Source organism: Oculina patagonica, chromosome 1 (genome assembly GCF_052425735.1).
Source record: "Oculina patagonica isolate OP01 chromosome 1, crgOcupat, whole genome shotgun sequence".
NCBI lineage: Eukaryota > Metazoa > Cnidaria > Anthozoa > Scleractinia > Oculinidae > Oculina > Oculina patagonica.
Window position 1 is genome coordinate 15,785,565 of NC_135758.1, and position 12,726 is coordinate 15,798,290.

The window sequence follows — 12,726 nt, forward strand, 5'->3', positions numbered from 1 at the left end:
ATACGGATATCACACCAACGTCTAAAAATAAGTAAAATACAATATGTACATATATAATAACTGAAAAATTCTAAATTAAAAAAAAAATCTAAAAATTCTAAAATTCTATGGGTAAACCACTAAATTAATTAAAATGCTCGCGCAGTCCAGACTGGAAACGCGCAAGAGAGTCGGACTCAACAATCGCCGCAGGGAGTGCATTCCACTCTCTTATGGTCCTCGGAAAATACGAGTAAAAATACGCGTTTTTCGTCGCTCTATATTGCGTATATTTGAAATTATGGCTGCCGCGAGTTCTGGATTCATTATGTCTACTAAGATAGGAGTCAACATTTATATCTACAAGGTCGTGACTCATTTTATATAGTAATGTAAGTCGGAAAGATTTTCTTCGTTGTTCCAATGTTTGCCAGCCCAACTCCTGGATCATATCAGTTACACTAGCGGTTGGGTGGTAGTCGTTTGTGCAAAACCGCGCCGCTTTCCTCTGTACTCTTTCGAGGGAGGTTATGTCCTTTTGGAGATAAGGATCCCAGGCTGCGCAAGCGTATTCGAGCTTTGGGCGAACAATAGCTGTGTATGCAGTTTCTTTCACATTCTTGGGGCAATTCCAGAGGTTTCTTTTAATCATTCCCAGAACCTTGCCAGAGATGGATGAGACGTGATTTGACCATTTCAAGTTGTCGTTCAGGATTACTCCTAGATAAGAAATAGAGTCAACCTGTTCCAACTCGGTTCCACAAAAGACATACTTTCTCTGTGGGGGAACTTTCTTAGTAGAGAGACAGATGGTCTTGCACTTAGCAGGATTAGTTTACACAAGCAATTTTATTTGCTCACGAGGAGGAAAATTCGCCAATGTTTATGTGACAAAAACATTTCCTAGAAGCTACTGTAAGCTTTGATGTGACAAAAAAAAAGTTGTCACCTACGAAAAATTGACCCAATCTTCCACTGGGCACTGCGTGCGTGTCTTTGTGCGCATCTCTGCTGTCCAAGGTCATAACTGCCACACTCTTCTTTAAGGAGGCTCACAACAATTTCCAGCACTTTCTAGCTCTCATACCAGGCCCGTAGGGAGGGGGGGGGTGCGATGGGTGCGTCGGCACCCCCCACGAGCTTTGGAAGTCCGCTCATTGTGAAAAAAATATATATATTAAAATAAATAAATTAAAGGAAATGGTGTTTCTGTACTTCGACTATTTACATTCATAATGGCCCTTTGGGTTGAAGCCTTGAAGGTCCACTATTTGTAGATTCGTGTGGTATATTTTGGACCAAACTGTGATTCTAGGTTACTTTCAACGATACATTCTACCTAATGTCCTTCATAGTCGAACCGTTTGAAGTGCCATTAATATTCCCAGGCGCTACCAAAAAGTGAGGACACTGGGTACTTGTTCGGCTCGAAGCACCCAAGAAGGTTGGAGCTTGCCACAGCGCTAAAAGATCAACAAACCGACTCTGGCTAATTTTTGTAATACCCATTTGACACTGAAATGAATCAAGCTATCTTTTTCCTGTCTTCCTTCTGCGTACTGCCGCCATTGCTAGCTAAATAAATCGTGATGTACGTTTTTAAGGTTCTGTTTCGAAAAAATATGATGTATTTATTTTTATATTGTTATATATTTTTCTTTTTACAGGACCCCTTTGATAACAGTACTCATGTACTGAAGGGTCATCCTGTTTAAAAATTCGTTATTATTATTATTATTATGATTTGAATTTAAAAATGAACCAGAATTATTGTCATTGGTACCTTCACTTCTACCTGCCTTTTTTCCTAACAAACTGTCTTCAAAACGACCGAAATGCTGCCTCAGATAACCTATTTTTTCAAAATTTCCTGGGGGAGGATACCCCCAGACCCCCCTACATTATCGCGCCTGCGGCGCTCATACGCACCTCCCCATGCAAAATCCTCGTTATGGGCCTGTAAATTGTACGGCTTGTACTCGCTCCGAGCGAAACGCTTGAATAACGCAAAAATATCACACAAAACAGAGCGCAGAGCCGTATTCGAAACTTTTTAAAACCGGTGAATGTTTTTTATCGCTGGTAAACATGAAAACTTGCGTGACCAAGGAGTCGCCTGGGCCCCGTGGGTAATGGTTTCATTTATAAATAGCTTGGACATGTCAAAACAGTTTTCGGTTTCGCAATGTGAACATTCAGTTCTCGCTAAGAGTCAAACGCTCGAATGCAACAAACATACACTTCACACTAAACAGAAAGCAAAGTGTTTGTAAAATATTAACCGATCGATCGCCAGAAACATCAAATTTTGCGTGACCGTAACCTGCATCTGAAACGTAAATGAAACATATCCCCGGCAAAAGAGGTTTGACTGGAAAGGACTCCCGCTATTACGGACTCCCGCTATAACGGACACTAAACGACATCCCGGGCGTGTCCCCTATAACGAGAGTTGACTGTACCGACAAAAACAAAAAAAATAGGTCACCAAGGGTGACATGAGTCTAATGCCGTATGGCATAGTGATACAGATTGCGCGGTTTTCGTAAGCCGGTTAAAATTGGTTAGAGGTTTGTGTTCGGGAGTTTAATTTAAAATGCTTATAGCAAGCTAGGGGCATCGTGGATGATTATGGATGAAAACGAAACAGTCATAAATGTTATATGCTTCACAAAATTTAAAGTATGAACAGGAGTTGATGTTACTTCTTCCGTATTGTCCGTAAAAGCAGAAACGATTAAACATTTGGACAAGATTGCGTGACGATTTACAAAAAGCATGTTCATTACAACAAGGGTTGAAGAACTTCACATCGTTTTCTTTCAGATTTTTCACCATTTTGATGATGACTCTTGAAACAGATTTTGCAATAAAAGCACTTGAAATAGTGACTGTTACTCCATTGTACTGTAAGCACTTAGTGACAGATTTTCCTAAAAACGGGTGTAAATGCTCACGTCAATATAATGATGACCTTTTGAACGCTGGAAACTAGGCAATTATTATCGAGCTACCATACACAGGAGCGAAGACTGTTTATCATGATGTACAAATTTCGCGAATCATCACTTCCATATCAATGTAACCATTTTATGATTTTTCTAGCTGTAAGAAGAACTTAAGATCTCTGAGAGTCGTAAAAGCATGAAATTCGATTTCAGTGTATGGCAAAGGCCGGGACAGTGTAATACTGCAAAGCGGCCAAACAAACGCATTTTGATTTAGTCGCGTAACTTGATTGACATTTATCCATGTACATCTTTTATTTTTGAAGGTTTTTGTTTGCACTGTAAAGAAAAAATTGGTCAAAATTCGAATGACTTAAATACAAAAACCGAGGTAAAGTTTTCTATTTTTTAAAACAAAATAAATATTTGGTCGCATTGTGTAAATAAACGCGAGTCGCCGTCGAAATATTTTTTCTCAAAGACGTCTTGCTTTTTAAGCAAGACGAAAACACAAGTGCTTAACTGAACTGAAAACGAAGATTTATTTTCACAAAAAGCTTACAAATGTCTTAACTGGAAAATTATTTCGTCCTGTTCAAGTGTTGAATAATCGTGACTTGAGAAAGAACTTTTAATTATGCGTGGGAACACGTGTCGCTGATTGGCTGTTTTTAATTGAAACTAATCGTGCGTGTCCGTACGGAGTCCGTTCTTGCAGCTGATCATTGTTTTCTACATTACAGCGAACGATTATCGATCCCGAACCATTCCCTTGGGATTGCTAACAGCTTTTTTCATATAACAAAGAGTCTAATGCGCATGCGCAAAGCGCACGCAAGCATTAGACTCAAAAACCCGGGCAGATTATGAATCGGGCCCAGGCCCCGCCCGGTTAATAAATGATGATGCTCTGTACGCCTGTCCTGAAATACTCTAAAAACTTCACCATTTCTGACTCGGTTTTCAAGAAACTATCCCCATTTATGTTCGCATTTTATATAAACATGCACGTCAATATGTAATATCAGCGGCGGATCTAGGAAAGGGGCCCGGAACCTCACCTTATTTTTAGGCCAGAAAGAGGCCCGTAGGGCCGAGAAAGATTATTATTATTTATTATTATTATTTTTGAGAGCGGGCCCCACTCTTATTGCAGGGTCTGGATGATCAGGGCCTCCACTTATCTGAAGGTCTTGATCCGCTACTGTTAATAGTCGTTAGTTTTGCACGATGTTACCTTGTTTGAGCGCATTCTCTTTTCTAGCAGAAAGGAAAAGGTTGTCGCCCGCTCGTCAATTCGCTTCCTGAGAAGGCCATAGCGTCGAAGAGCGGTTTATTACTGCCTTTAGAGCCTTGCAGTCCACATCTTGCACGTTGAATTTCTCATTTATACATCCTTAATTTATACTTAATTTATACATCAACCAATTTGATCTGATTCTTTCTACTTGAGGTGGATGTTGCATTACTTGTCTAGTCTTCGAGACGTGGCGCGTCGAAATTGTTCCCATTGGGCGCTATAAGCAAGCATGCTTGGTCACTTGAGCTAGTCTTGTACTAATTTCAGTAAAATAGACCAAAAACTTAGCTTTTTCAACGATATTATTTTTTGCCTTGCCTTCTTCAAAAAGAAAAAGAAAGAAAACAATTTACAACGTACGGGATAGGGGACTCGAGCTCAGCAGCTAAATAAGTAATTAGCAGCGAGCGATTAGCAGCTAAATGAGTCAGAAGTTCTGGTTACAAAGTCGTGACAAACTTTCGCCGAAGTGTTAAAGCGATTCTTTCAATGTTTTCTGGCAATCTTTATTTGTCAGTTTGCGGCTTTCTAGTCTTGTTTCATAATTTAATAGAGTTCAGTGGCTCATAGCCACTTTGATTTCTTTATTGGGAACTCTTCTTCGTCTTTTACCACAGATTGTTTAGAAGAAGAAGAATCGTTTATTAAGGTGGCCCGCGGGTATTTATGAGGCTGACAGTTCCCTTTTTTAAGCGCGTTTTAAAACGGGAAAACGTGAAGCGATTGCTTAGATTTTTAAGAATCTGAAAAAATAATGCTTAAATTATATAAAATGATAAGTTTTATAGCGATCAAACGCGATTTGTTTAAGTTATGAGCGATTTTCGGAAGCCTTCGTTTTTAATAAAATGCGATTATTTTTAAAATACCACGGTGAATTTTTTTGCAATTACTCCAAAACGCTGCCAAACAGTTGAAGTTTACTCACAACAACTTACAGGAAAATCCACTCCGTAGATTTCCTGAACGAGCGACATCTTTATTTTGCCTTTGAAAACTGTTGTGTTATGCGTTTGACTTGACCGTCGCATAAATGTGATACTTATAATAACCCAGTACCAACCAGTTTTGAGGCTGATGTCGCCTTAATCTTGTGTGTAAAAGTTAAAAAGATCGTGTTTATACATCAAATGTTAGCAGTCAATAAAGATGGATGGTTTTCAGCCGAATTTTTGAAACTATCAAAGAAACGACGTTATTTCAAATTGCGAAAAATTTGTCGATTTGTTTTGCATTTTTTTAAAGCTGCAGCTAGAACAGGATATTGCAAAGGTTTGTGCTAAGTTTCAGCGTATTTCGTTCATACGGTTTGAAGAATTTTGGTCGCAAAGTCAGATACATTTGCTTTCCAAGTTCTAATCGCTTTGTAAACCTCGCATTTCGAATGAAATTATTTTGCTGTTGTTCAAAGAGAGGTGTTACTTCCAAATTCCGCACGATCTTCTACCGTCAGGGAATACATGTGCAGTAACGGTAATTGTCATTTTAGTAGTAACTATTTCAGGCTGTTATTTCCAAGTGGCAGAAGATCATGCGGAATTTGGAAGTAACACTTCTCTTCGAAAACAACAATAGAATTTCATTCGAAATTCGGGGTTTACAAAGCGACCAGAACTTGGAAAGCAAATGTACCTGACTTTGCGACCGAAATTCTTCAAACCGTATGAAAGTAGCCTGCGTGGCCGGCGTTCAAAGGGGAAGGAGAAGGGGAGTTCGAGCGCGAGGTGCGAGGAGAGAGCGCGAAGCGCCATCGGAAAAGGGGGAAGGGGAACGCCTGCCCTGACGCTATTGTTTTTTTCATACCGCCCCTAAAGTACTTGTCATCTGCTTGCCCTCTGTTTTACGTGTGGCTGTCAAAATTATCCAATCCGGCTGATTGGTGCCGATTTTCGCGGGGAATAAAACCCTTCACCATTTGAACTGCCTATCTAATTCTTTTCTTCTCGTCTTCTTGTCAGAAATATGGCAAAACAAAATCTTTTCATGGTAGATCAGGTCAGATATATCTTCCTTGCACCCTTCAACTGCGGATTTGTTACGAAAGTTGCCGTTATGAGACTGAGAGAACATTTATTTCAATCAAGCAGCGTTTCCGGTGTTGGAGTTTATGGCGTCGGATTGCAACCGGCCGTGACCCAAACAACTTTATAATTCACAGCGTGTAGCGGTTACCGGCTGCTATAACTTGTTATAATTTTTTCGCAAATTCAGTAGTTTGATACGAAATCCTACAACGGCCGATTTCTTTCAAAGAATCAACCGCTTCGCAGAGAAATCGCTCATAACATTCGCCATTGGATTCCTCTGCATTGAATGAAAGTTGAGAACAGACCACAGCCATCAAATTAATCGATTAATTAATTAATTAATTAATTAATTAATCGATTAATTAATTAATTAATTAATCGATTAATTAATTAATTAATTAATTAATTACTTGATTGATTTTCACACTCTATAAATTCTGACCAATCACGATTTTTGCGTCCAGAATCTAGACGTAAATCAAAGTCTCTTCGAGATATCGACGTTTTTGCATGAAGTATGAGTCGAAGGTTTATCCTGTGCATTGTTCTTCGAACTTATCATTACAGTTTCTTTGTAGTTTAGTTTAACAATTTCCTATCTTCGCGGAGGAAATGCAGCCATGTAATTTTGTCAAAAATGGCTCGTCCGCGCCGGGTATTTATACACATATTCCTTAACATTACACAAATAAACAGTGCAAATTTCAGCGAGATCTGACAATTCTATACTTTAAAATTGCAAGGACCTTTCGAGGCAGTCGATTACGGCAGCGAAATTAGCAAATGAAACAGCAAAATATGCGTTCGACGCTTTGTTTTTGCGACGCCATATTTGAATTATATTGTTATAGGTAGACCGCTGTTCAATGTGTTCAAGGCCGTATCGTTACGATTGCTCCACGAAAAAGCACGAAAAAAATACGGATATTTCCGACTACTGTCGGGGAAAACATTGCGCATATAATTGCAGCGTAAACAAATCGTTACACTCAAGCTGCGTTTTGTCTAGGCTCTGCGAGGGTCGGATATCAAGACCCAGGATTAAACAAAAGCCATATATACAGTGAATGCTTTTGAATTATTTTTGAAGATGAAATACGAAAGAATTTTGCTGTCTTTGACTGAAATTCCACTCGAACTGCGTAGATACGATCGCATGTTGTAAAGCCGATTCATGCAACATTGCTATCAACGCGAAATCTCGTCCTTAACGACCTAGGCTGATGACGAAATAGAATTGCGCTTGCATGTAGCGACCAAATTTGGCCTAATAATTAACCGCTCCTAAGCTAAAAGAAGCCATTTGTTTTGACTTCAATAATATCTTTGAAAAGAGCGAGTTTTTTGGTATGGTTTATTTTTGACGTTTGTAATGTTTAAACGATGTAAGTGCTAGTGATTATTTATTCGTGTTTTAGTTACGCAATCCATTGTTTGTGCGACGCTTTTTATAGATCGCCTTTCAGACACACGTGCGTTGAGATAAGAAAGCTGACATGTCACTTTTAAAATTGTTATATAACGTTTGTAAATGTGACAAGTCACGTTTTTTCCACGAGATCACCCACAGCGGAAAGTGATCCCTTGAGAAATTAAAACAGTCCCTTGAGAAATTAAAAAAGTCCCTTGAGAGTTTACAAATATGTGGTTCCAAATTTTGACCACATAACCCCTATTCTACGTTTTTAGCTTGTAAACAAGCAAAAACGTCGAAAAAACGACTTAAAACAATAGCGTCAGGGCAGGCGTTCCCCTTCCCCCTTCCCCGATCGCGCTTCGAGCTCTCTTCTCGCACCTCGCGCTCGAACTCCCCTTCTCCTTCCCCTTTGACCGCCGGCCACGCAGGCTAGTATGAAAGGGAAACGCTGAAACTCGGCTCAAACCTTTGCAATATCTTGTTCTAGCTGCAGCTTTAAAAAAAATGCAAAACAAATCGACAAATTTTCGCAATTTGAAATAACGTCATTTGTTTGATATTTTCAAAAATTCGGCTGAAAACCATCCATCTTTATTGACTGCTAACATTTGATGTATATAAATGATCTTTTAACTTTTACACACAATATTAAGGTGACATCAGACTCAAAACTGGCTGGTACTGGTTTATTATAAGTATCATATTTATGTGACGGTCAAGTCAAACGCATAACTGACACAACAATTTTCAAAGGCAAAATAAAGGTGTCGCTCGTTCAGGAAATCTACAGAGTGGATTTTCCTGTAAGTTGTTGTGAGTAAACTTCAACTGTTTGGCAGCGTTTTGGAGTAATTGCAAAAAAATTCACCGTGGTATTTTAAAAATAATCGCATTTTATTAAAAACGAAGGCTTCCGAAAATCGCTCATAACTTAAACAAATCGCGTTTGGTCGCTATAAAACTTATCATTTTATATAATTTAAGGATTTTTCTTTCAGATTCTCAAAAATCTAAGCAATCGCTTCAGGTTTTCCCGTTTTAAAACGCGCTTAAAAAAGGGAACTGTCAGCCTCATAAATACCCGCGGGCCACCTTAAAAACTATAACACTTAGCAGTCCTTGGACTGAAGCACGTGTATTGTTACAATTTTATAAAAATGTATTAAAACTTTGTACAGCTATTTCAATTAACGTTGTCGGGTCAAAGCTTAAAGCTTAAAAGGCAGGACCGTATGGCGTTCCGGGTATTCACTACAAACTTGCATATAAGCTTCATTAAATATACACATTTGTATTTCGCACATGAAGAATTCACGAGTTTGTTTTTCCTCTCAGGAAGCCTTTCTGAAGCTTTACTTTCAATGTCGCTTGAAAATTCGTCTAAAATTCAGTGTGGCTAAAAGCACCCTGTTTCACATGTCTGAAGAAAGAGAAAACATGCAAATTCGCGTTTGTAGTGTCACTATATATTTTAATATTTAGCACGTGCAAATGCTCTCTTGTTCTACCCATACTGCCTTTCAGTCTTGTCTATAAGCTTTAATCCGGACAACGTTTACTGAAATAGCTGTATATCACAAGATTTAATAAAATATTAAAAGCTATTTACATTATAATATATTAAAAACTATTAAAAGCAATCTATACGATGTTATTTAAACTATTGCCTATAATAAAAGAATTTTTAAAACGGTCCGTCTTGCAAACTGGGGTGTTGAACACTCTGCTGTTACGAAGTTGGCTACTATTTGTTGACCTTTTAGGCAGCAGATTGACTAGTTTTTTTTTTTTTTTTTGTAGTTACAATGTCATTAAATAGGCTCTTAGAAAGCAAATCACGCCCGCCAGCTAGGGTAGGGATACCGGCCTCTTCTATAAATGCCTTTCTGTATCCTAAATTTGGGAAAACTATACGCATTGCCCGCTTCTGGATGCGCTCTAATTCCTCTGACAGATAGCCAGGAAGGCTGCTGTGAAAAAAAGCTGTCGTACTAACTACTAATTTTTGTCGTACTAATTTCTAATTTTCTTCTTTTTCCTTTTTCTCCTCTCATCTTTTTGATGCAGTTGTTGGCCTTCAACTGGGCTTGCTTGCAGTTTAGGAATTTTCGAGAAAGTGCCATCCAAACTAACCTGCGATCAGGCGTTCTTGATTTTCGCGGCGGGAGGAAAGAGAAAAAAAGAACGCCTGATCGCAGGTTACATCCAAACAGGAAATACTCGCCACTGAAGAGCCAAGGGTGGTTGAGGCAAATTCTCCAACGAGTTTTTCACTTAAATTCTAAGCATTTTTGTGTGTATTTCAAGCACAATTGACCCAATCACTCTAATTTGGGCATCATTGGAAAGACCTTTTTCTTATTTATTTATTACAATTGACGGCTAAGGCTAAGGCTAAGAAAAACAAGGCCAAAGGATAAACCGCAACAGAGTCAAGGACCCCATATTAAAGCAGATCACCTAAGATACTAAGATAAAAATACAAAAAAGAAAGTGAAATTATAATAGTAATAAATAAAGTAAACAAGAAAAATATTTAAAAATTTTGCTGATCCATAAAAAACTTTCTAACTAATGCTTTAAAAGAGTTCACACTTGTTGCCTCACGAATGAAAAGCGGAAGCGAATTCCATGTTCCCACTACTCTATGAAAAAAAAAATATTTAAGGACGTTCGTTCTTGCATATCTCATCTTTACTGTTAACTTATCATTATGTCTAAAAGTATAGTCATCAGTTTCCTTATAAAAATCCACATAAGGTTCAACGTCTATGTCAATAATCCCATTAAGAGCTTTATATAGAAAAGTAACATCTGCTAACAATCGCCTCTTTTCCAAAGATAACAAATTTAATTTCTTCAGGCGGCAAGCATAGGTGTCCTCAGTCTTTAAAATAAATTTAGTTGCCCTTCTTTGAACCTTCTCCAACTTTTCAATGCCTTTTGTAGTGTAAGGGGACCAAATTAGAGAACAGCATTCTAAGTTGGATCGTACAAGAGCACAGTAGAGAGTTCTTAGAGTCTTGTGATCATCAAAATCCCTGCAAGTTCTTTTAATTAATCCTAACATCCTATTTGCATTGGCTACAACTTTGTCAATGTACAGATTCCAACGCAGGTGCTGATCAGTGGTTATTCCAAGATCTCGGAATTCATTGACTTCCTCCAAGATTGAGTTGTGTAAAAGGAAATTTGAGATAAAAGGCTGTTTCTTCTTCGTAATTCTCATTTTTTTGCATTTCTTTACATTAAAATCCATAAAGTTGCGTATGCTCCATTGGTGAAGATTATCCAAATCCTCCTGAAACATGTTTTGATCTGCGGCAGAGTCAATGATCCTGAAACTTTTACAGTCATCTGCATAGAGGGCGATGGTATTTCCTGGATGTACAACATCAGGGAGATCGCATATGAAAATGACAAAGAACAGTGGACCTAAGAGAGCCTTGTGGGACGCCAGAAGGAACTCCTGTCCAAGATGACGACACACCTTTTAAGACCACTCTTTGCCGTCGTTTGCTTAAATAGCTTTCACACCATTGTAAAATAGAGCCAGAGATTCCGAAGCCACAAAGCTTTTTCAGTAAAACTGGGTGACTAACCCTATCGAAGGCTTTGGAGAAGTCCTAAAAGGCCACATCTACTTGACGACCCTCATCCAGCGCCCTGGCCCATTGATGGTGGGTAAGAACCAATTGAGTCTCGCATGACCTTCCCTTGACAAAACCGTGCTGCCATTCGCTTAAATAGGATGAAACGTGTGAATAGAGAGCATTATACACAATACGCTCCAAGGGAGCATAAGTGCATAAGTGATGACTTTTTGATCACAGATGACGTCACAAGTGGAACAAAGAGCAACGTTCGTCATGGCCGGTTTTGGCCTATTTTTGAGTTATTTTTTTTCAAAAAATACTCTTTAGTCGGCGCGATGGACCTTAATATTGTTGAGACTCCGTGGCGCCAACTGAAAACCGCAATTAATCTAATTAGTCTCTTTAGCGTCTTGCTCGATTCACTGACTCTCGAACAAGTAGCGTTTATGTTTATAACTTTAATACACCATGTTTAGATACTTAATTAACCGGTATGGGTATTGACTTTAAAATGGGTTTGCCGTTAAAATCAACTACGATCGATAGCGGCAACAGGGTAGAATAAGAGCATGTCATTCCGTGACAGTTTGATAACTATATTAGTTCTTGGTTCTCTTTGTTGAATGCAAATTTACGTTTACGACAAGAAACAAATACTCCAGGTGTAGGTGTACTACGCTTTAAAAGTTTTCCCAGAAAGATGGTTTTTGATTTGATTCGTTTATGACCTCGTTTATTTCTTTTCGATTACTCAATGGAGAGATGGCGTTTTTAAGAAAAACAAAAGTATCATGTTACTAAAGTGAGATACTACCATTTGCGTTCATCCATGAAGCGTGAACAATTTAACGCGCAGTTTATTTTAAAACCTCAACGGTTTTGTCTGTTACGTGTCACTTTTGACCAATGAAACGTTTGCGGTCAGGTCGCGAAATTAACAACGTTTTGGCGCCATACGATCATGTTTTCTTCACAAGCTGTCAAGATTTTCCCGCTTACTTCGATGAAAGTCTGATCAGAAAATATTATTACAACGGAGAGGAGAAAAGTTGACAAGTTTGGAAAGAATATTCGTCCAGGAGTCGCCTTAGCACAAGATTTTCAATGCTTGATTCATTTCGCCGAAGTGTCACGTTTTCAGATAAAACCGTTAACGTATAAAAAGTAAAACTACGCGCTACATTGTTCACGCTTCATGGATGAACGCAAATGGTATAAACAAGTGTCATGTTTTAAAAAACAAAGGTATCGTTTTACAGTGTTTAACAAAAACACAAAAGTATCCTGTAACAAACAACGTTACTTTTGTAAAAAAAACTAGCAACAAAATTATTAAATTAGTTCGTTTTTCAAAATGATGAAAACTTACTATTGAACGAAACAGTTCTGATGTAACAAAGTACACGTAAAAATTGTTTTGTCTGCAAGCATTTTTTTCCAAAAAATGCCTCCATCCATT

General features: G+C 38.4%; 1 protein-coding gene across 1 annotated transcript; it reads right to left on the reverse strand.

Annotated features, from left to right (window-relative positions):
- Window positions 1-9,733: 9,733 nt before the first annotated feature.
- LOC144658759 (uncharacterized) lies at window positions 9,734-12,678 on the reverse strand. Its single transcript, XM_078519230.1, has one exon. The coding sequence runs from the start codon at window positions 10,979-10,981 to the stop codon at window positions 10,208-10,210; it is 774 nt and encodes a 257-aa protein (XP_078375356.1). The 5' UTR covers window positions 10,982-12,678; the 3' UTR covers window positions 9,734-10,207.
- Between the last annotated feature and the right edge of the window lie 48 nt (window positions 12,679-12,726).